General features: G+C 43.9%; 3 protein-coding genes across 4 annotated transcripts; 1 reads left to right on the forward strand and 2 right to left on the reverse strand.

Annotated features, from left to right (window-relative positions):
- Nucleotides 1–1,332: 1,332 nt before the first annotated feature.
- LOC137883840 (vacuolar protein sorting-associated protein 4B-like) lies at nt 1,333–8,463 on the reverse strand. The gene is made up of 11 exons (XM_068725496.1): nt 8,249–8,463; nt 7,229–7,340; nt 6,989–7,133; nt 5,385–5,443; nt 4,715–4,834; nt 4,481–4,637; nt 3,932–4,080; nt 3,759–3,840; nt 3,354–3,573; nt 2,098–2,238; nt 1,333–1,977 (listed from the first exon to the last, which is right to left on the reverse strand). The coding sequence occupies exons 1-11, from the start codon at nt 8,267–8,269 to the stop codon at nt 1,876–1,878; spliced, it is 1,308 nt and encodes a 435-aa protein (XP_068581597.1). The 5' UTR covers nt 8,270–8,463; the 3' UTR covers nt 1,333–1,875.
- Nucleotides 8,464–9,106: 643 nt separating this feature from the next.
- On the reverse strand, nt 9,107–14,575 carry ankrd29 (ankyrin repeat domain 29). 2 transcript variants are annotated; one of them, XM_068725535.1, is made up of 10 exons: nt 14,416–14,575; nt 13,868–13,978; nt 12,401–12,499; nt 12,196–12,294; nt 11,175–11,273; nt 10,780–10,878; nt 10,525–10,623; nt 10,231–10,326; nt 9,683–9,781; nt 9,107–9,601 (listed from the first exon to the last, which is right to left on the reverse strand). In XM_068725535.1, the coding sequence occupies exons 1-10, from the start codon at nt 14,425–14,427 to the stop codon at nt 9,518–9,520; spliced, it is 897 nt and encodes a 298-aa protein (XP_068581636.1). In that variant the 5' UTR covers nt 14,428–14,575; the 3' UTR covers nt 9,107–9,517. The 2 variants fall into 2 exon arrangements, with proteins under 2 accessions (XP_068581636.1, XP_068581637.1); XM_068725536.1 differs by lacking the exon at nt 14,416–14,575 and having other exon boundaries at nt 13,765–13,959.
- Nucleotides 14,576–15,866: 1,291 nt separating this feature from the next.
- Nucleotides 15,867–20,352, forward strand: cts12 (cathepsin 12). The gene is made up of 8 exons (XM_068725276.1): nt 15,867–15,930; nt 16,874–17,019; nt 17,104–17,223; nt 18,132–18,296; nt 18,386–18,607; nt 18,708–18,876; nt 19,080–19,185; nt 19,278–20,352. Exons 1-8 carry the CDS (start codon nt 15,867–15,869, stop codon nt 19,375–19,377), a joined length of 1,092 nt encoding a protein of 363 aa, XP_068581377.1. The 3' UTR covers nt 19,378–20,352.
- Nucleotides 20,353–20,879: the final 527 nt, after the last annotated feature.

Here is a 20,879-nt window from a genome sequence, read left to right on the forward strand (position 1 = left end):
TTTAATTGGCGTCCGCTTTTATTTTTCACCCAAGTGACTTGAATAGCGTCGATGATGCTCACTGACTACGAGATGTTTGACATTTAACGATCAGCTTGTGCAGGCGGCGTAACGTCGATGTAATCTTTTATATATTCCTCCTCAAATGTACTAATTAAACTCTGATCTACCCTGCATTTAGAATACTATATATATATATATATATATATATATATATATATATATATATATATATATATATATATATATATATATATATATATATATATATATATATATATATATATATATATAAAATAGTTAACTAACGGATGTATTTTCAACAATTAAATGTATGTTCACAAAGGTACTGAAGAGTCGTGTTGTTTGTGTTTATTTCATCCTGAGACGTCGGTTCACAGAACATGTGTAGGATACAGCAATAGTGCAAAACTCCACCTCAAGTTTTATTTATGTAACCATTAAGTGACCTCAACCCCCCCAAAATAAACCCACCGATAACATAACATACTGAGAGGATATATAATAACTCACATCACACGGTCACCGGCATGCAGACGATCTACGCGTAGACGGGCTTTAAGAAGGCTTTAAGAAGGCTTTAAGAAGGCATCGTTGTACAATATTTAATGTAATTTAGTGACTCAGTAGAAACCCTGAACGCCCATTTGAAGCTGGTGATGATAACTGTGTGTCTAGAGAAGCAGAAATAACCGGTTAAAGGTTTAAAAAGAGTCCGTTTTCATACACTTTGACAGTTTAAATCCCCATTTATAAAAAAAAAAAAAAACAACCCTGAAAGTCTGTTCAGTGCAAAACAAAGGCTACATTAAGAGGCGTGTAGTGTTATGAATATGCATTCACAACCATCTGTTATTCATATTATAGAACAAATAAAGATCACTTTGGTTTGAGACGAGCCAAATAAAACTAAGTAAACGCGAGCAGCAGCGGATCAATGAGTGATAAATAGTGCTGATGGTGCAGATCATTAATTGATTAATAGTTGAAGAAAAAGTCGTCAATTAAGATTTTGATCATCGATTAATCATTTTGGTCATTTCTCTTTAATAGGAACAGGTTCTTACGTTTCGGGGGTTAGAGAACCAGGAGAACAAAGTGATGTTCTGCTGTGGACATGTTCTAGACTATTAAAAGAACCTCTATCAGTTGAAGTGAACTCTGTATTCAGGATGTTCTCTCCTCTTCACCTCCCTGTCAGACAGACCTTTCTGTTATCTCTGAACACTACAAAGACACCAGACTCCATTCACTAAAGCACTGATTCTAGCTCTACAGCACTGAGCTGCTGCTCTGCTGCTGCCTCCACCTGGTAGTGAGTCTGTTGTTGTTGTGTGACTTCAGTGGATCAAAGGGTTTAGTTCTGATCCACCAAAGTCACACAACAACACAACACAAACACACTACCAGATGGAGGCAGCAGCAGAGCAGCAGCTCAGTGCAGTAGAGCTAGAATCAGTGCTTTAGTGAATGGAGTCTGGTGTCTTTGTAGAGATCAGAGATAACAGAAAGGTCTGTCTGACAGCGAGGTGAAGAGGAGAGAACATCCTGAATACTGACAGAGGTTCTTTTAGGAGTCTAGAACACGTCCACAGCAGAACATCACTTTGTTCTCCTGTCTGGTTCTATGAACTCATGTACTGTAGTAGAACACTGACTGTGGAGGAGAACCTCACACAGAACATCTCTACTGTCCCTAATCGGATTCACAAACTAAAGAACTTTTGGGCTCCACTTTGGACGTTTTTTCATTCATTTTTGACTCAAGATGATTAAACGAATGATCTCAGACGTGATCGACGGTGAAGACGGTTGTCGGTTGCGGTCTTGTTAAATAGCAGAGAGTGAGTATTGTTAGCCTTCTTGACCAAAGTCCTCTGTAAACTTCCTCAGCTTGTCCAGGTCCTGCTCGTTCACCGTCGGCTTGGTGCTCGTGAGCGACCGCAGCATGTCGGGCTGCACGAGAAAAAAAAGACAACATCAACAATGGCCGACGGTCGATGGCGTCCGCGTTTTAAACAGAACGCCGCTGTCCTCTCCTCTCCTGGACCCGAACACCGGCGCTCTCTTTCTTACCATGCACACGACCGGCTCCAGAAGCTTCTCCCCGGGAACGTCCATCCACGTCATCGCGACGGCGTTGGGGTCACCCGGCGAACACGGAGTCAGGAGGTCGTCCACCACCACGTCGGGGTTCTTCCACGATGACCCGCGGACCTTAAATATATTTGCAGTATTAAGAAACTTGGTGTCTGAGGTGACATTCCCGGGAAAGAATGCTGTATGATATTATTATACACAGTTTACAACCCGACAACAGCAATAAAGAGAACGGAGATTAATAACATCTCTGCTCCATCTCTGAAATCTCAAATGAAGTTATTATAACAGAGGATCAGAACACGCTCCCACATTCCTACACTGTCTTTATTTTCATCAAGCGCTGAATAAACAAGCGCTTAGATTCTTTAGTTTTAATAAAGAAAGCTGTCATAGTTCATATTTGACAGGAAATGAGAGAGAGAACGAGAGAGAGAGAGATAACGAGAGAGAGAAAGAGAGACAACGAGAGAGAGAACGAGAGAGAGAGAGACAGAGAGAGAGAGAACAAGAGAGAGAGAGACAGAATGAGAGAGAGAACGAGAGAGAGAGAGACAGAATGAGAGAGAGAACGAAAGAGAGAGAGAGAGAGAGAGAGAGACAGAATGAGAGAGAGAACGAAATAGAGAGAGAGAGAGACAGAACGAGAGAGAGAATGAAAGAGAGAACGAGAGAACGAAAGAGAGACAGAACGAGAGAGAACGAGAGAAAGAATGAAAGAGAGAACGAGAGAACGAAAGAGAGACAGAACGAGAGAGAACGAGAGAGAGAGAGAACGCGAGAGAGAGAACGTGAGAGAGAGAGAGAGAGAGAGAGAAAACGAGAGAGAGAACGAGAGAGAGAGACAGAGAGAGAGAATGAAATATGATGGAAAGCAGAGATAATATATCAATCAGGTCTGACTGAACTGGAGAAGCTGCAGGAGGATTCAAGATGGAAGGCGTCGCGTCGCCCTCTGGTGGTGATTTTTGCATTCAAAGCCCAGATGGAGAATGTTGGTGGTGATAAAACACTTCAGTGTGCAACATAATACACAACAGCAATACCATCATCTACATTTGTTAATTTACTATGTTGTAAAATATGCTTTATAACCACAAAAACAGAGTTCTGGCTCACTTCATGATGACAATAACATACATCTCTCTCTCTCTCTCTCTCTCTCTCTCTCTCTCTCTCTCTCTCTCTCTCTCTCTCTCTCTCTCTCTCTCTCTCTCTCTCTCTCTCTTTACCTTTTTGAAGTGGGTGGCGGACTGAACCTTCCTGACGGGTTGCATGAGGGCGTCCCTAACGATGACACTGACGTCCGCCCCGGAGTAGCCCTCCGTCTTTTGGCCCAGGGCGACGAAGTCCGCCTCCGTCAGGCTGTTGGGGGTGGAGCCCAGATGCAGCTTGAACATGAAGGAGCGGGCGTGCGCCTCTGGCAGCGGGATGTAGATTCGCTTCTCAAACCTGAGAGAAGCAAAAGATTAAAATCTGCCAGAAACGTGACTAGAACTTCACCACCAAACCACCCCAGAGAGGAGAGCTGAGATGGAAGCTAAGCTAACCCAGCTAGGACCTGAGGCTGCTCCGCTACCCAGCATGCTCCTGGGTGCGTTTGTTGTGTTACACGCATAATGACAATAAACGATCACCTCCTCCTGATTGCAGAGTCCAGCGTCCACGGTATGTTCGTGGCTCCGAGGACCAGGATTCCCTCGTTGTCATTTCCAACGCCTGAGAGGAGGAGACGGACATGTTGTCGTAAAAAAACGAAGAACTTGCCGTTCAGATGTTTTTTCTTTCAGCTTCGCTTCTCCTCGCTCACCTTGCATCTGGACGAGGAACTCCGTCTTGATTCTGCGCGCCGCTTCACTCTCGTTCTCGCTCCTGGAGCCGCAGAGGGAGTCGATCTCGTCGATGAAGATGATGGACGGCTTGTGCTCTCGGGCTAAAGTGAACAGGCTCTTCACCAACCTGGAGAGAGAGAGAGAAAGACAGAGAGAGAGAGAGAGAGAGAGAGAGAGAGACAGACAGACAGAGAGAGACAGAGAGAGTCAGAGAGAGAGAGTCAGAGTCAGAGAGTCAGAGAGAGCAGAGAGAGTCAGAGTCAGAGAAAGAGAGTGAGAGAGTCAGAGAGAGAAGTGAGAGAGTCAGAGAGAGAGAGTCAGAGCGAGAGAGAATCAGAAAGAGAGAGAGTCAGAGTGAGAGAGTCAGAGAGAGAGTCAGAGTCAGAGAGAGAGTGAGAGAGTCAGAGAGAGAGTCAGAGAGAGAGAGTGAGAGCGAGTGAGAGAGTCAGAGAGAGGAACAGCCAGATGTTTATTGTCCATTTATCTCATTCAATAGATTCATCGTCATGTAAAGACGGTTGTCTCACTTCTCACTCTCGCCCAGCCACTTGGACACGAGGTCGGAGGACGAGATGGAGAAGAAGGTGGAGTTGTTGGCCTCCGTGGCCACCGCCTTGGCCAGGTAGGACTTCCCTGTTCCCGGAGGGCCAAACAGCAGGATCCCCCGCCAAGGAGTCCGCTTCCCTGCACCAATAGACACTGTATTAATAAACGCTGCTCATCTTCAGGAGGTCTCAGAGCCGGCTTGTTGTTTTCGGTACCTTTGAACAGATGAGGGAACTTGATGGGCAGGATCACGGCTTCTTTCAAGGCTTCTTTGGCGCCCTCTAGTCCGGCTACGTCGTCCCACTTGATGTTTGGCTTTTCCATGACAATGGCGCCTGCGAGAGGGGATGGGGTTTGATGAAGCACATCTCTTTCTGCGATGTCACGCAACGACGTTGATGATTCACGCATCGTATTTAACCGCTGCATCTAGAGGAACCGCGGGAGCTGATACTTTGGTACCAGGTTGATGCCAAAGAGTCTGAAGACGTAACGCTGCTTGTTGTTCGGGGATCGGGGCTCGAGGACGGTGAGCAGGGTCTGTCTGCAGTCTCACAGGCTACAAAATAGGGGGTCAACTGACTTATTTTAACCCCAAAACACAACATTTTCCTGTCTTCTCTTAATGTTTTGGTGCCTAAAACCAAAACTGCGACCCTTTTCGAGGGTGGAGTCACGTAGTACTGTTGAACCGCAGATTGACCGACTGATGATCGGCACGAAGAGAACTGGTTAACGCCGCAGGGCTGCACGGTCCTGCTCGGCTAAATAACAGAGCTAACAGCTAACGTTAACGTTAACGAAGATTGCAATGAGTTATGATGCGTTCCAGCTCTGTTCAGTAAAAATGACTGTTGGACGAAGGTACATGATGACTATATTCACCTGAGAGTTGATTTTCGAACTTCTTTTTCTCCACGTCGTCCCCATCGCCACTCTCATCCCTGAAATCACACGAGAACAGCAAACATCGGCATTTAACGACACTCTATTGAACACCGATATGTATTTTAATTTGAGGGTTATGCAGTGATTTTACAGAACCTGTAGTTTCCTAAAAAAAAAAACTGATAAGAAACTGCAAAATTCTTAGGAAGGTCCCTGAAAAATACACTTTAAATTTAGTTTCATAAACTTGGTTCAGGAACGGGGACCACGCCCCGGATAAGTACTTAAGCACAACGAACCCGTTCACTTCCTCTTTGACTCAGCTTCCACATCCCTCCCCCCAACCCCGTTTCTTTTCTCTCCTTTTTCTCTCTCTCTCTGTGTGTCTCTCTCTCTCTCTCACTGGATTACAGGAACAACAGGGGACTCTGCACCACCAGAGCTCATAAAGAGATGGCCCCCACTCTACAGTCTCCATCCCTCCGTTCCCGCCAGGTATCGGACAGTCCACCATAGCTTCCCCCAACCTTCTTTCTACGACTCTCTCTACCCTCCTCCCTTCTTCTTCCCTACAACCTTTCATCCCTCGACCCCTACCCCGACCCCTTCATCCCTCTACCTCGACCCCTACCCCGACCCCTTCATCTCTCTACCTCGACCCCTACCCCACATCCCTTCATCCCTCTACCCCTTCATTTTTCTATCTGGACCCCTACCCCACATCCCTCTACCTCGACCCCTACCCCACATTCCTTCATCCCTCTACCTCGACCCCTTCATCCCTCTACCTTGACCCCTACCCCACATTCCTTCATCCCTCTACCTCGACCCCTTCATCCCTCTACCTCGACCCCTACCCCACATCCCTTCATCCCTCTACCTCGACCCCTTCATCCCTCTACCTGGACCCCTACCCCACATCCCTTCATCCCTCTACCTCGACCCCTTCATCCCTCTACCTGGACCCCTACCCCACATCCCTCTACCTCGACCCCTACCCCACATTCCTTCATCCCTCTACCTCGACCCCTACCCCACATTCCTTCATCCCTCTACCTCGACCCCTTCATCCCTCTACCTGGACCCCTACCCCACATCCCTCTACCTTGACCCCTACCCCACATCCCTTCATTCCTCTACCTCGACCCCTTCATCCCTCTACCTCGACCCCTACCCCACATTCCTTCATCCCTCTACCTCGACCCCTTCATCCCTCTACCTGGACCCCTACCCCACATCCCTTCATCCCTCTACCTCGACCCCTTCATCCCTCTACCTCGACCCCTACCCCAATAACTTTCCCAATAACCGTAACATGAACAAATGCCACGTTTGTCCACAGTGAGGCAAACATTTTAACAATGGATCTCTAAGATCAGTTATTCCATTAAGAGTTCAGCAGTTCTTTTGGAACTTAGAGGGACCCTGTGGAGTTTAGTAGCGCTGTGGAGCTGTGCAATACGGAGACTGCAACGTTACCAAAACATTAAGAGAGCAGAGATTGTGTTCTTGGCAGCTAAACAATCTACTTTGCCTGTAGTTTGTAAAAAACAATCCCTCACGTGAGCCTGAATTTAAACAACACACAAACACCGACTCACCCTTTGTCGTCAGACTCTTTGACGGGTTTGGCCGGAGGAGCCTTCTCCTTCTTCTTCAAATATTCCTTCAGCTGCTCGGCCCGGTCCAGGTAGTCGACACACTTGGCTCTGATGCTCTGCATCGCCCGCTCGCCCTGAGCCTCGTCTGCAACAACGGGAAGGAAACGTAAGATCAAAGGGGGGGGGGGGGACAACCATACAGATGTCGTGAAGAATCAAACCGCCGGTCGGGCTGCTCACACTTGACGACGTGAAGGAAGTACTGAACGGCATTCTGGTAACATCGGAGCGCCTCCTCGTAGTTCTTGGCTTTGTCCTCCGCCGCAGCTTTGCTGGCGAGATCGATCGCTTTCTGAGAACAGACGATGTGTTTATTGACAGTTGATAATTGCTTATTAATTACAGGGAGCTAATAATAGAAACTTTGCACGGTTGTGAAAAATCCTTTTGGCAGTTTTTTTTTGCTTTATATTTGGTAATAATGCTGTTATAAATGTAGTTAATAAATTATTCATAAAGTCATTAGTTGCTACTTATAAAGTTTAAGTAATTAATTAAAATAAAATGGCCAACACAACATAGTAAGAATATTACAAGTACATATTATTAATTCATTTAAAATCCTACTGAAGGGAAGGTACAGAAGTATTTTCAGCAACGTGTATTTAAAGTATAAAAACCTCATATAGTATATTACATAGTCAATACTGAAGCATTAAAGTCGCATTTTACTGGTTTTAACTAACTTCATTAACAGTTAGGGAGTTTAGTCCAGTGAGGTTTGCTGAATATATTTTAATTAATTAACTTTTTGAACTTTTCTCTCATATGTTTTTATTTTTTATAGTAAAGTATTGTTTGATTTGAGCTCTTTGGGCCTCAAACGTTATTTAAAATGAACCATGTTTGAAGTTTGAAGATGTTAAGACTTCTGTAACAACGGACATTATAATATGTAATATATTTACCACCTGTGAAAGGATGGAAAAGGATGTTTTTCCCAACCTGGCAACCCAAATGTTACCATTCACTTGTAGCTGATCCATAAAGCGTTAAATGATTAATTAAAAGATAAGAGAGACTATTATTTATTACTTCTGAACTCTGGCACCGAGTTAGTTTCTCTTTGTGTTTAAATATACGTACTTTAACACACTGAATTAGCGGTTTAACTTTCACTTTAAACAGTTTAACGTCTCTTTAAGTCAGGCGTATGTAACCAGGTAACTTAGCTTAGCTTAACAAAAGTTAGTGACTCACCTGTAGATTACCTCCAGCCATTTAGCGTCTGATCCGTCCGTCACACGTTAACCTGTCGCTTCAGATACAACTAAACCCGCCTGTTGTTGTTGTTGTTGTTGTTGTTGTTGTTGTTGTTGTTACCGGCTACTTATCATCCATTATTAAAACAAACTTAAAACGCGAAACAAACTGAAGGAAGACTCGTCTCTCTTCTTCCGCATCAACAACACAAAAGTCGACTGTCACTTCCGCGTTGGTCACGTGACAATGTTATTGTCGTCTTCCACGAGCCTCTGAAAATAAATACAGTCACTAAAATTTACCACGTAGATACAGAGTATATATTTACAGCTGAGTACTTTTAAAATGATGAAATTCAAGCATCTGAAAATATATAATAATATAGTGAATATAAGTCATAAATATGCTTATTTTATTATTAAAATACTGACCTCTAGTGAATATGTCATAAATAAATCATGTTTTAACCAAAATAATCTATTTTATTATTAAAATACTGACCTCTAGTGAATATAAGTCATACATAAATCATGTTTTAATCAAAATAATCTATTTTATTATTAAAATACTGACCTCAAGTGAATATAAGTCTTAAATAAACAATGTTATAACCTAAAATAATCTATTTTATTATTAAAATACTGACTACTGAATACAAGTCATAAATAAATCATGTTTTAACCAAAATATATCTATTTTATTATTAAAATACTGACCTCTAGTGAATATAAGTCATAAATAAATCATGTTTTAACCAAAATATATCTATTTTATTATTAGAATACAGATCAGGACGTCTGTGACTTTTCAAAATAAAATCCCTAATCCTCACACGTTGAATAAAAATGCACACTGCCACTAATGGATTGAATAACAAATGTACACTTTATTACATCTATTAAAAAGGGCAAAATAAAAAGGTGTGCAAAATATATCTAGAAATCTCACAACACCTGGCGTGAAATGAAAGTAGATGCATTCATACTGTGGACCATCGGAGTAAAGCAGAGAAGCAGAGACACGGCAGACAAACGCACTGTGGTCGCACATCGTGTCGCTCCACATTTAGTCCAGCTTTATTCAACATACGACGGCTTCATTTCAGTCGCAATCAAAAGCAAGCACCGTATATAGTATGTGTTGTAGTTGAGTAGATTTGACACTGTGTTGTTGTTTTATTTAACCCCCCCTCCCCCCTTCATCATCATCATCATCATCATCATCATCATCAGTCAGTGGGGAAGAGGCGGGCATGGAGGACGGTCATCAACTGTCTCCATTGAACAGCTTTGGATGTAACACCTTCAGGATGCGATCGCTCTTCGTCAGGTCTGCAGGGAGTTCATTGTTCTGCGGGAAAAAAAAGAAGAAAAAGAAATATTGTTACGAGATTGAAGCGATCCGCTCGTCTTTGAGACGTCGGCGCCTCACCTCGTTGGGTACTGTCGGGTCGGCGTTGGCCCTCAGCAGCAGCAGGACGGTTTGAAGATTTCCACCCATAACAGCGGCATGAAGGGCAGTAGAGCCGTTCTGCAGACAACAAATAGAGATGATGCTAATGCTAACGGAGAGGCGTCGTGTTCTCCGGTTATTAGCGAATATAAACCTCTTCATGTGGTCGTTTCGTGTCTGATTTCTAGTCGTTACGCAGTTCTCTGTTGTTTTGTGTCTCTTTGAAGTCGTTTTATGTTTCTTTGTGGTCGTGTTGAGTCTCTTCCTGGTTGGTTTGTGTCTCTTTGAGGGACATGTTGTCGGTGAAGGCCAGGGGCCCCCAAAAAAACAACCAGTACCTCACTAATCAACACGGTAAATCTCATGTCTTTTAATCTGCAAAAACGATAAGTCAGCCGAGAGCCAGCCGGACAGAGCCAGGCTAGCTCCCCCCCCCCCCCCCCCCCCCGTTTCCAGTCTTTATGCTAAGCTAAGCTAACTGGCTGGAACTTCATTTTGAATGGAAAGACGTGAGATCAATCATCTACCTTGAGAATTCCAACCGAAGGAGAAAACTTGAGAAGCTCCTCGATGACGCTGTTGTGTCCCTTATAAGCAGCTTTGAATAGCGCTGTTGATCCGTCCTTGACAGACAACAGAGAGAGCCTCGAATTATCAAACAAAAACAAGCTCCACTCAAGGTCCTCTTACTGCTCTGAGGCTTTCAACTCTATTACATGGTCCTCATCAGCAGATACAAAAAAATGGTACAAGAGGACGAAACAACGCCAATCCTTGTAACACTTTTATGTGCTTTTGTTGATTCTAAAAGAACGACGTACTCGTCTGTCGGCGTCCCGATCTGCACCACGTAAGAGCAGCACCCTCACCACCTCGTTGTGACCCATCTGAGCCGCCATCCACAGGGCGCCGGTGCCGTCCTGGAGAACGCACGGATGCAGAGAGACGAAAGGACAAAAAGAGGGAGGAGGTGAAAACGAGAGAGGAATATGAAGTGTGGATGCAGGCATGAGAGGAGGGTGAGAAAGAGGAGCTTTAAATCTGCCCAAAAAATGCCGAAGAGGCGAGGGCATTACCTCCCTCGATTGGTTGACCTTTGCACCAGATGACAACAGCTGACGAATCACAGTCACGTGACCCTCCTGAGCGGCGAGGAACAGAGGGGTGGCGCCGTCCTGTAACACAAAAGACTCGTCTGACACACTGAAACGGTCAGAAAAGGTTCCAGCTATTTAAAAAGTGTATTCATAACTACTGTTTCATAAATATATGTATGTGAAGTCAGGTTGTTTTCGCCTGCCTAAGGACAGACACTAATCCTGCCAAACGTCAGTCGTGTCTGACTCAGCAGTCTGCAAAAAAAAACCTGAGCGGCTGGATTCCTGAGGACATTGTGTTGCAACTAACCATCGCGCTCCTGACAGACGGAGGCACTGACAGGTCTAAAGGAGAGGCTGAAGATGTGGCTCACATTCAGCTGGTCGTGAACATTGGCTCCGTTCTTCAACAGGGTCTCCACCACCTTGGAGTGTCCGTACTGAGAGGCGACGGTGAGAGCTGTGCCACCGTCCTAAAACAACAAGAACAAAAAAAGAAAACAAGCTAGCAGTGAGAATAACAGTTAAAGGACACCACTGTGCTGAGCAGCATGTTTTGTGACGTGACAACTACAAAGAGACACGAAACAACTAGAAAGAGACAGAAAACAACTACAAAGAGACGCAAAACAACTACAAAGAGACACGCAAAACAACTACACAGAGACGCGAAACAACTACAAAGAGACACAAAACAACTACAAAGAGACACGAAACAACTACACAGAGACGCGAAACAACTACAAAGAGACACAAAACAACTACAAAGAGACACAACAACAAAAAGGGGTAAAATGACAACAGACTACAGACTAATAACTAGCCCACAAAAGAGAACAAAACAATTATAAAGACACACAATGACTATGAAAAGGGGCAAAACGACTGCATCATGATCCCAAACATACACAAAAGAAACACAAAAAGACCACAAAGTTACAAAAAACGACTTCAAAGAGACACAAAAAGACACAAAACAACTTCAAAGAGATACAAAAAGACCACAAATAGACACAAAACAACTTCAAAGAGACAAAAAAAGACCACAATCAGACACAAAACAACTTCAAAGAGATACAAAAAGACCACAAACAGACACACAACTATTTCAAATAGACACAAACAGAACACACAACAACTACAAAGAGACAAAAATTACTACAAAAGGCGTAAAACAACTACACACAACAAATAATAGCCTACAAAGAAACACAAAATGACCACAAAGAGACCAAAACAACGACTCGTAGAGTCTTGTTCTTATGAGGTGGTGGGGCCTTATTGTCTCATAATCCGCCGCCGCTCATCTTGACACGAGAGCGGCGAGAATCACATCTGAATCACACCCAGTATTATAAAGACGCGTGATGCACGCTCACCGCCGCTGCCACATACCTTCGTCTGGAATTCGGTGGAGGCACCGAATTCAAAGAGGAGCTTCACAACGTCATTGTGTCCCTGCTGGGAGGCGAAGAACAGGGCGGTGGAACCCGTCTGAAAAGAGCGAAAGAGACACGGTATAATATATAAAAACAGCGTGATGGAATCTCTGCCGATGACCTGGTGACGTCTCTACAGGTTCAAGACTTTGCGATCGTACCTCTCTTTGGTAGTTGATGTCGGCTCCCTGCATGATCAGTTCTTTGACGCACTCATAATAGCCGCTGTAGGACGCCACCATCAGCGCTGTCGTTCCATACTGGAGAGAAACATTGGAAGCAATAAATTTGCAGAAGAACAAATCTATTTCACGAGAAGAGAGACAATGTAGATTAAAAAGTTGCAGAAATACAATTTATTTTCGACGTTTCCGTACATCAGGCACCGAAACATTCCAACGGCGTACTTTATTTTGCAAGTTAGACAAAGTCAGGAGTTTGTTTTCAACTGTAGCAATATTTTATGTGTTTTACTGCAGATGACTTCAACACAGAAAAGATGACAGAATAGTACTTTAAAGGAGAGATATCGTGGTAATTTTCAGGTTTGTGTATTTTGGGTTTCTACTTCTACTTAAACATGTTTTCATGCTTTAATGTTCAAGCAAACACATTTTTTTTCATCACACTGTCTCTCTGAAACCTGCGGTTCTGAAAAGTGAAGTCAAAGCTTCATGTGTTAAAGCTGCATTCTCTCTAGTGTCCACCAGGGGGCGACTCCTCTGGTTGTATAGAAGTCTAGTCTAAAATGACTCTACTTCTCTCTTGATTTATTCCCTCAGTAAACATTGTAAACATGAGTTTATGGTCTCAATCTCTAGTTTACAGTCTTCTTCAATACAGCATGATGTTCATTTAGTACATTATGGAACATCTAGAGTCAAACAGACCATAAAGCAGGGGATGCTTTAGGGGCGGGGCTACACGCTGATTGACAGGTCTCTGCTGTGTGTTTTCACTTCATGAAAGTTAACTATAACATTTTTGTTGCCTAAAAATTACTTATTAGTTATTTTTATATCTAAATGTGCTGAAAAATTCACATAAATAAATAAAAAAATGTCGTAATTCAAACAAAGCACGACTTCAATGAGCAGTGAAGCTTGACATCAGTCATGATGTCCCACCGTCAAGACACAAAAAAATGGATTTTTGGAATGAAAAAGTGATGCGGGAGACAGCCCTGCAACAGATACATCTCCAAAAGCGTGAGGTGAGAAAATATGAGCCAGAATACATTAAATATGGATTCATAATGGCAGCGATGTGTGAGGGTCAGCAGAATGTGTATTTTGGTTAGATGACAGATCATTGTTTTCTCTTTTCTGCCATGTCATTTGGGAACTGAGATATATTATAATGTATGTGCACAAGCAGTGAGACATTTAGTTTTTTACTTTGTGTCTCCTTTAAATCAGGTGATTAAACTGCAAATGTATTGTTTTTACCAATTAAACACATTAAAGCCCCTCCCCCTTTATCATGACGCGTATAAAACAAAAAGGTGAAATGAGCGGTTACACACGTGCGACCACAGAGGCGAGGCTGGAAGCCCTCTGTCTCCCCTACCACAGGCGGGTTATGGTTAAAGCGTGCAGCGGAGCATCCGGGACATGCAGCGTCCGTACACTGTCTCTGCAGTCCGCGTCCACGCGGCCGCTGTTCAGCAGCAGCTGAAGAAGAGCCAAGTTCCCCTTCCTCGCGGCCCAAAACACGGCGTTAGCCAGGGGCGTTTCCTTCTGCAGAGTAAATACACACAACAAGCACCGACCTTAATAAACCACCATTATGGCATTATGGGATCCAGACCGGCAGTATAAACAGTGTCCGCTGCGGGTTTAAAGTGTCAACACACATATTTCCATCTCCATCCAGCACGCGCACACATGCAAGCTATACAAGTTTACGCGTGCAATCTAAGTCAGGGCGCACAAGGCCATATGATGCCCTATACACACACGCGCATGCACACACAGACGCGCGCGCAGCCGGACTGAAGTAATGTAAACAGGGTGTTTAATTCCATCTCTCACGCGCTCCATACAGGTAAATAAACCCACATCGTTCATGAGGGTTTAAGAGGACGCAGGTGTGATTCCTCACGAGGGCCCTCTATAGCACGCGCGCTGCAGAGGGTGATGGACGAGGAGGAAGAAGAAGAAGAGAGCTGGTTTACCTTGAAAGACATCCTGCGGACCTCATTCGTGACTCATGTTTGTTGCTGCGCACTCATTCACCGGAGACAGACGCGCAGGCTGCTGAGCGCCGCTCGGCTGTTGTTGTTTTTTTTTTGCCGCACTGTGTTTTGGGTGTTGGAGGCGCGGCAGCTCGCGGACATAATGACAGGCAGCTCGGCGCTGCACGCAGCGGGCCGCTGGGTGGCGCTGCAGAGCACAGACACACACAGACGGCGCTCAGGGGGCCAGTTAATGAAGAAGCATTATTAATATGCACGATTAAAATCTACATTACTCATCTTTCTTTGAAGTTATTTATATTTAAATAACTTTTTAAGTGACACTACAGTTGAAAAGGGGTAAAGATTTAAGAAATTGTATGTTTAAATATGCAAATGAGGCACTAACTTATTAAATATGTGCTAATTTGCATACATTTCCAGAACATAAATGTTGGATGAAGCCAGGTTTCATTTTTTCAACATATTAGAGTCAAATGTGTTTAAAGAGGGAGTTTTAAATATCTCTTTATATCACGGTCATTACAACAGACATTTAAAAACATCCATGTCCTCCATGTTCTTATTAATAAATGTAGTATAAATGAGTGTGTGAGTGGTGTGTGGACAAACCCCTCAGTAGAAAGCTTCAGCACACAGACAGGAATGAAGGTGTGAAGTTTGGTGGATGTCAGAACTACTGAAGTGGAGATTTCTGGATCAGAGTGTGAGAAAAACTCCATTGATAGAAAAGCTCCTTTAAAGAGACGTTTAGTTAAAGTCCAGACATTTAGAAGAGTCTCCAGGTGAAGAGGGTCACAACATGAACTAGTAGATATCACCATCAAACTTCACCACTTCATCACTCACATCAACACCAGCATTTATTCTGTTACAAGTTTACTGAAATGTGATGTTTAAATATGCAAATGAGGCGTTATGTGAAGGTAAATTTGGTGAATTTAGGAGAAGCTACAGACGTAAACAAACAAAGTATAAAATAAACACATAAATGTGTATTTTGGATGTTTTCTTTCCACAAGTCTGAAAATAAACGTGTTTTTACTTTTACCTTTGAAGTACATTTATCGGATTATCCGTCGTTATGACTGAACTTTTATTGAAGTATTTCTACATTACTGGTCATTTTTACTGAAGTAAACAATCTGTGTACTTCCTCCACAGCTTGTTTTTTTTTTTTGGAAAGTTTGATGTCAGGTGTTTATTACGTCTCACTTATAACCCGGTGATTGAAGGATTTACAATATTGCAGCTTTAGCTCCCTCTCTGAACGATAATAGAGGCATTAACAGAGAAGGAGCAGCGAAAGCGTCTTATTTTTCTGTTGACTAATGTCCTCCTCAGGCGCTGGCACAAGCGCTGATTAAGGTGATCCATGAAAGTACAGTGGAAGCACGTACTTATCGCAACGCTATAAAAAGGGAAGGTTGATGGTTGAGTGTGTCGCTGCCCAGAGTCCCTCTCAGACCATGGGACCAAAACACATCCATGAAGGTAAGCAGGGCTCTCTACTTCACTCATTTATACACCGTAGACGCAGCTACAGGAGCAATTTTTGGGGGTTAAGTGTCTTGCTCAAGGACACATTGACATGAGACTAGCGGAGCAGGAGCCGGGGAATCGAACCTCCGACCCTCTGATTGAAAGACAGCCCTGCTCTCCACTTAGCCACGGTCACCCAGTTAGAAAGAAAAAATGCCTGAACGTGTTCCTGCTATTAGAAAGACAACCTCGCATTTTAAAGCTCTTAATCACTCGCGAGGCATGACAGCAGATGCTGATGTTTATTGAGTATATATATATAAACAGCCTTGTTGTGGAGAGAATACAACAGCTGCTGGATTAAACTCATTGCAGTATTTGAGCTTACAGGCTGCCTTGTATACGTGTAGAGCGTGCGTCCTCAGTTGTGGTTATTATTTATGAGACGCATTGTGTCTTTGTGAGAGTTCCGTCACGAGAAGAAGGTTGAAGGGTCAGAGTTCCCACGACGGAGCGAGTCTCAACCCCTCTTTAGGAACGAATGTCATGTTTTCATGCTTTAAGGAAAGCACCCTGTGTGTCGTGTGTCGTCACTCTAATAAGTACAGATGTTATTACAGAGGTGCTGACAAGTGTCGCGTTAGACGTTAGCACAACAACCGATGCTTTAACTCGTAGGGAAGTAGAACAAAGATCTCATACTGCAGTAACCCAAAGATATAATGACCCAGTCTAGACTTTTTAATAATTAAGTTCTAGGTTCTTATTTCTTCTTCCTGTTACTCTGTTATTATAATGACGTTAAGGAATTGGGACTAGAATACGAAGACTTGAAACTTACCTGTGACTCTCCTCTGCTGACCACAAATCCAAATTTCAGTGTACTACAAAAGACTCTACATCAGTGTCCCGATGCTAATGCTGTTGATCCACTGAGACGCTCTTGTCCTTCTAGTCCAGCAGGCCGGCTTCCTGCTGCGAGCCGCCCTGCTCTCCGTCCTGCTGTTCGGCCCGCAGAACGTGGCCCCGGAGTCGGACGAGGTGGCCCCGACCGAGTGGGAGATCTGGAAGAGCAGCCACGGCGTGGCCTACGAAGACACGGTGAGGCCGGCTCCGAGTCCGAAGCCCAAGCGCCAACCGTAAGCGCCGACGATTCACTCCGAGTCTTTCTGTGGTTTCACGCAGGACGATATGCAAAGGATGGTCATCTGGGAGGAGAACAAGCAGATGATCGAAGACAACAATCAAGGCTTTTTCATGGGGAGGAGGCCGTTCACCATGGCCATGAATAAATATGGAGACCTGGTAAGGAGTAGTGTTTTCCTCTCTGTGCTACAAGCTCCACCGCCTAAAACCTCAAATCAAAGTGTTTTAAAGTTAATGTGAGGAGCTGGGAACTAAAACCCAGTGTAGTCCTGATCCTCTATCAGACCTCCATCAGTGCAGAGACCATCAGAGAGAAGATGGTCTGTTTCTATAGAGTTATTCTTAATGATGTCATCGGAGCCACCGGGTCGGACTCCTTCAGACTCCAGCAGAGACCTGGTCCACCGTGGACAGACTCAGATCCTCCAGCAGAGACCTGGTCCACCGTGGACAGACCCAGATCCTCCAACAGAGACCTGGTCCACCGTGGACAGACCCAGATCCGGTTTCTCCCGCAGCCTTGGACCTGCAGTGGGAGCTCCGGAGGGAGGAGGAGAGCTCAGCTCCCGGCAGCAGCAGTGTCTCCTCCTCCTCCTCCTCCTCTTCCTCCTCCTCCTCCTCCTCCTCCTCCAGGAGCAGAGCTTCTCCTCTCTGCTGGAGACCCAGGACATATCGCTGGACCCGCTGGAGGGAAGGGGGGCAACGGGAGAACCAGAACCAGGACTGAGAGGGGCAGACTGTCAGACCCTGCTGCAGTAGAATTAGAGATTTTCTAAAGGGACTCTGGCGCTCAGAAGCACTACCACCTTTGTCCACAGGGGCCGCCAAAATCAACATGAAATGAAAGTTCCTCAAGCAGCTTTTAGTAAAGATTTCATGCCATTAACAAACAGATCATTTGTTAATAGACTAAGTTTCAATTGCTTACTCAATGTATCGTCATCCAAATTGATTACATGGGTTTTATAGGAATTAAAGTGCATTACTTGTTATGGGCTTAGCTACGAACGGTCCAGCCAACTCAATAACATAAATTATTGTGAAACAATCTTCTTCACGCTCTCTAGACAAGACAAGAGTACCAGGTTTTGCAAGGCGCCATGATAGACTCCCAATTTGTGAAGAGAGGGAAGACCGTCTCGGGCCGAAGGCTGCGCAACACCGCTAAGAAGTTGGACGCTTACGTCGTCGACTACAGGAACATGGGTTATGTCACTGAGGTGAAAGACCAGGTAAGACGTTTCTGAATTCACTCTCAGGGGGTTTTATACAGAATCGTGAACACCTTCAAATCTACTGATCGTTTGAATAAACTTCTCAGGGATTCTGTGGCTCGTGCTGGGCCTTCAGCACTACGGGAGCCATCGAGGGACAAATCTACAAGAAGACGGGTCAGCTCGTGTCCTTGAGCGAACAAAACCTGGTGGACTGCTCCAGATCTTACGGCACCTACGGCTGCAACGGCGCCTGGATGGCCAACGCCTACGACTACGTGGTCAGCAACGGGCTGCAGTCCACGAGTGCCTACCCGTACACCTCGGTGGTGAGGCTCCGCCTCCAAAACGAGCGCTTTAAAAATCACGTCACGTATTCCGTGTCCGGCCTGTCGGTAACGCTCGGCTCTGTTTCGCCCCCTCAAACAGGACACCCAGCCCTGCTTCTACGACAGCAGACTTGCAGTGGCCCACATCAAGGACTACAGGTTCATACCCAAAGGAGACGAGCAGGCCCTGGCTGACGCTGTGGCAACCATCGGTCCAATCACAGTCGCCATTGATGCGGATCACTCCAGCTTCCTGTTCTACAGCTCAGGTTGATTGTAAAATACTCCCTCTATACTCGGGCTTATGTCTCTTATTTGCTTCAGCACCAGCACTAAACAGCAGGCAGACAGTCAGCAACTAGCGGAGCATTTAGGAGCTAAGAAGCCAGATAATTAGGAGTCGGTGGAGACCAAAACAGAGCTAAAAAGGTTTTCTTAAATATATTAAAGCGGGTTGAAATTTCCTTTGCAGGAATATACGACGAGCCAAACTGCAACCCGAACAATCTGAGTCACGCGGTGCTGCTGGTTGGCTACGGCTCCGAAGGAGGCCAGGACTACTGGATCATCAAAAACAGGTCAGGAAAAAGAAAAATGACGTATAAAACAACGTAGGTGGATTTTGTCCAACACTAAATCTTCTATTGTTCTTTTGTTTTGTTCTTCTTAGTTGGGGAAGCAGTTGGGGCGAAGGCGGCTTCATGCGAATGGTCCGAGACGGCAGAAACACTTGCGGCATCGCGAGCTACGCCTTGTACCCTGTTCTATGAGTCCGACGAGGCGCTTCAGTCGTGTGTTCACTTAGAAAACCACATCAGTCTTTGCTTCAAACAGCAGAGTTATCTGCTGAACCTTTACAGATGTTTTGTCCTCTTATGGACCTTCTACGGTGAACACATCGCTTCTCTCAGGGACGTAGTACACACACAAACCAGAGGTACTACTAACCTTACTAAACTGTTATCTAGTGCTATTTGAATAGTTAGAAGACTGGTGCTACTTTTCATAAACTGTTCCATTTTGAAATGTCTATTCTTCTTCCATAACACGTCTTCTTTCAGACTAGTGGAGAGAAAACATACAAAATACAAGTTTAGGTGTTTATTTCTATAATTTGTCTGTTTGCGTCTGTTGATTTCTCCTAAATTCACCAAAGGTTACCATTACATAATGCCTCATTTGCTTATTTAAACAGAAAACGTCAGAAAACTTGTAATACACAAAAATAATTGCCCTAATGTGAGTAATGAACTGGATAAGTTTGGGTATCGATTAGTTAATGTTTTGACCATATTCACCTGTAGAGTCCTCAAAATGTCTGTAATTTAACTAAACATAAACTTTTCAGTTTCATTCCTCTCTTATATATCATTCATAGCCTGATTTATACAACATTTTATTACACTATGTTGACAGTATTTTCTGATTTATAGGGTAGTACAAAGAGTTATTCAACATTCCCTCTGTAAAAACAAAATGAAACAAGAATGTTAAACCTGAACAGAAGTACACACATTATTGTACTACTACAACATTTAACCTAATTTAAGCAATCGTTAGCAAACTTGATGCATAAAAAACACGTTCATCACATTTTAGCTAACGCCCAAAAGAACGTAGCATGCTAGCTAAAACGCTAAGCTACTGTCCCATAACTGTCACTGCTGCACAAGTTTCACTGTCGTGTTTTTGGTAAATTAGTAGTAAACTCATTTTGTATTACTGTATCATTGTGCAACCCGTGGATTCTGTATACAATTCAAAATAAAGTACATTTTGTGAATTTTCAACAAATCACTGAATGATTCACTTTGCCAACGTTTATTTTGAAATCTCTTGTTATTTCTCCAGACTGGAAAACTTTTATATATTATTTTTGTTTGTTAGATTAAAACTTATCGTACTTGTAGAACAAATAAAATGTTAAAATTCATATTTTCAATGCAAATAAAAACATTTCAAACTCTTATAATCAATATTTTATCAGTTATTGGCTTACTGGCTCAGCTGAATATATACTACATTACATTTCAGTCATTTAGCAGACGCTTTTATCCAAAGCGATTTACAATTCAGTATCTTATCTATATACCTGAGACTCAGCTACGGGAGCAATTTTTGGGGTTAGGTGTCTTGCCACAAGGACACATTGACATGAAGCTGGTGGAGCAGGAGCCGGGGATCGAGCCGCCAACCCTCTGATTGAGGGGCGGCCCTGCTCTCCACTTAGCCACGGTCACCCCATATAATAGAGTGATAATAAAATAATTAT

The sequence above is a fragment of the Cebidichthys violaceus genome, unplaced genomic scaffold (genome assembly GCF_023349555.1).
Source record: "Cebidichthys violaceus isolate CVI_PGR_0920_01 unplaced genomic scaffold, fCebVio1.0.p SCAF_35, whole genome shotgun sequence".
Lineage (NCBI taxonomy): Eukaryota > Metazoa > Chordata > Actinopteri > Perciformes > Stichaeidae > Cebidichthys > Cebidichthys violaceus.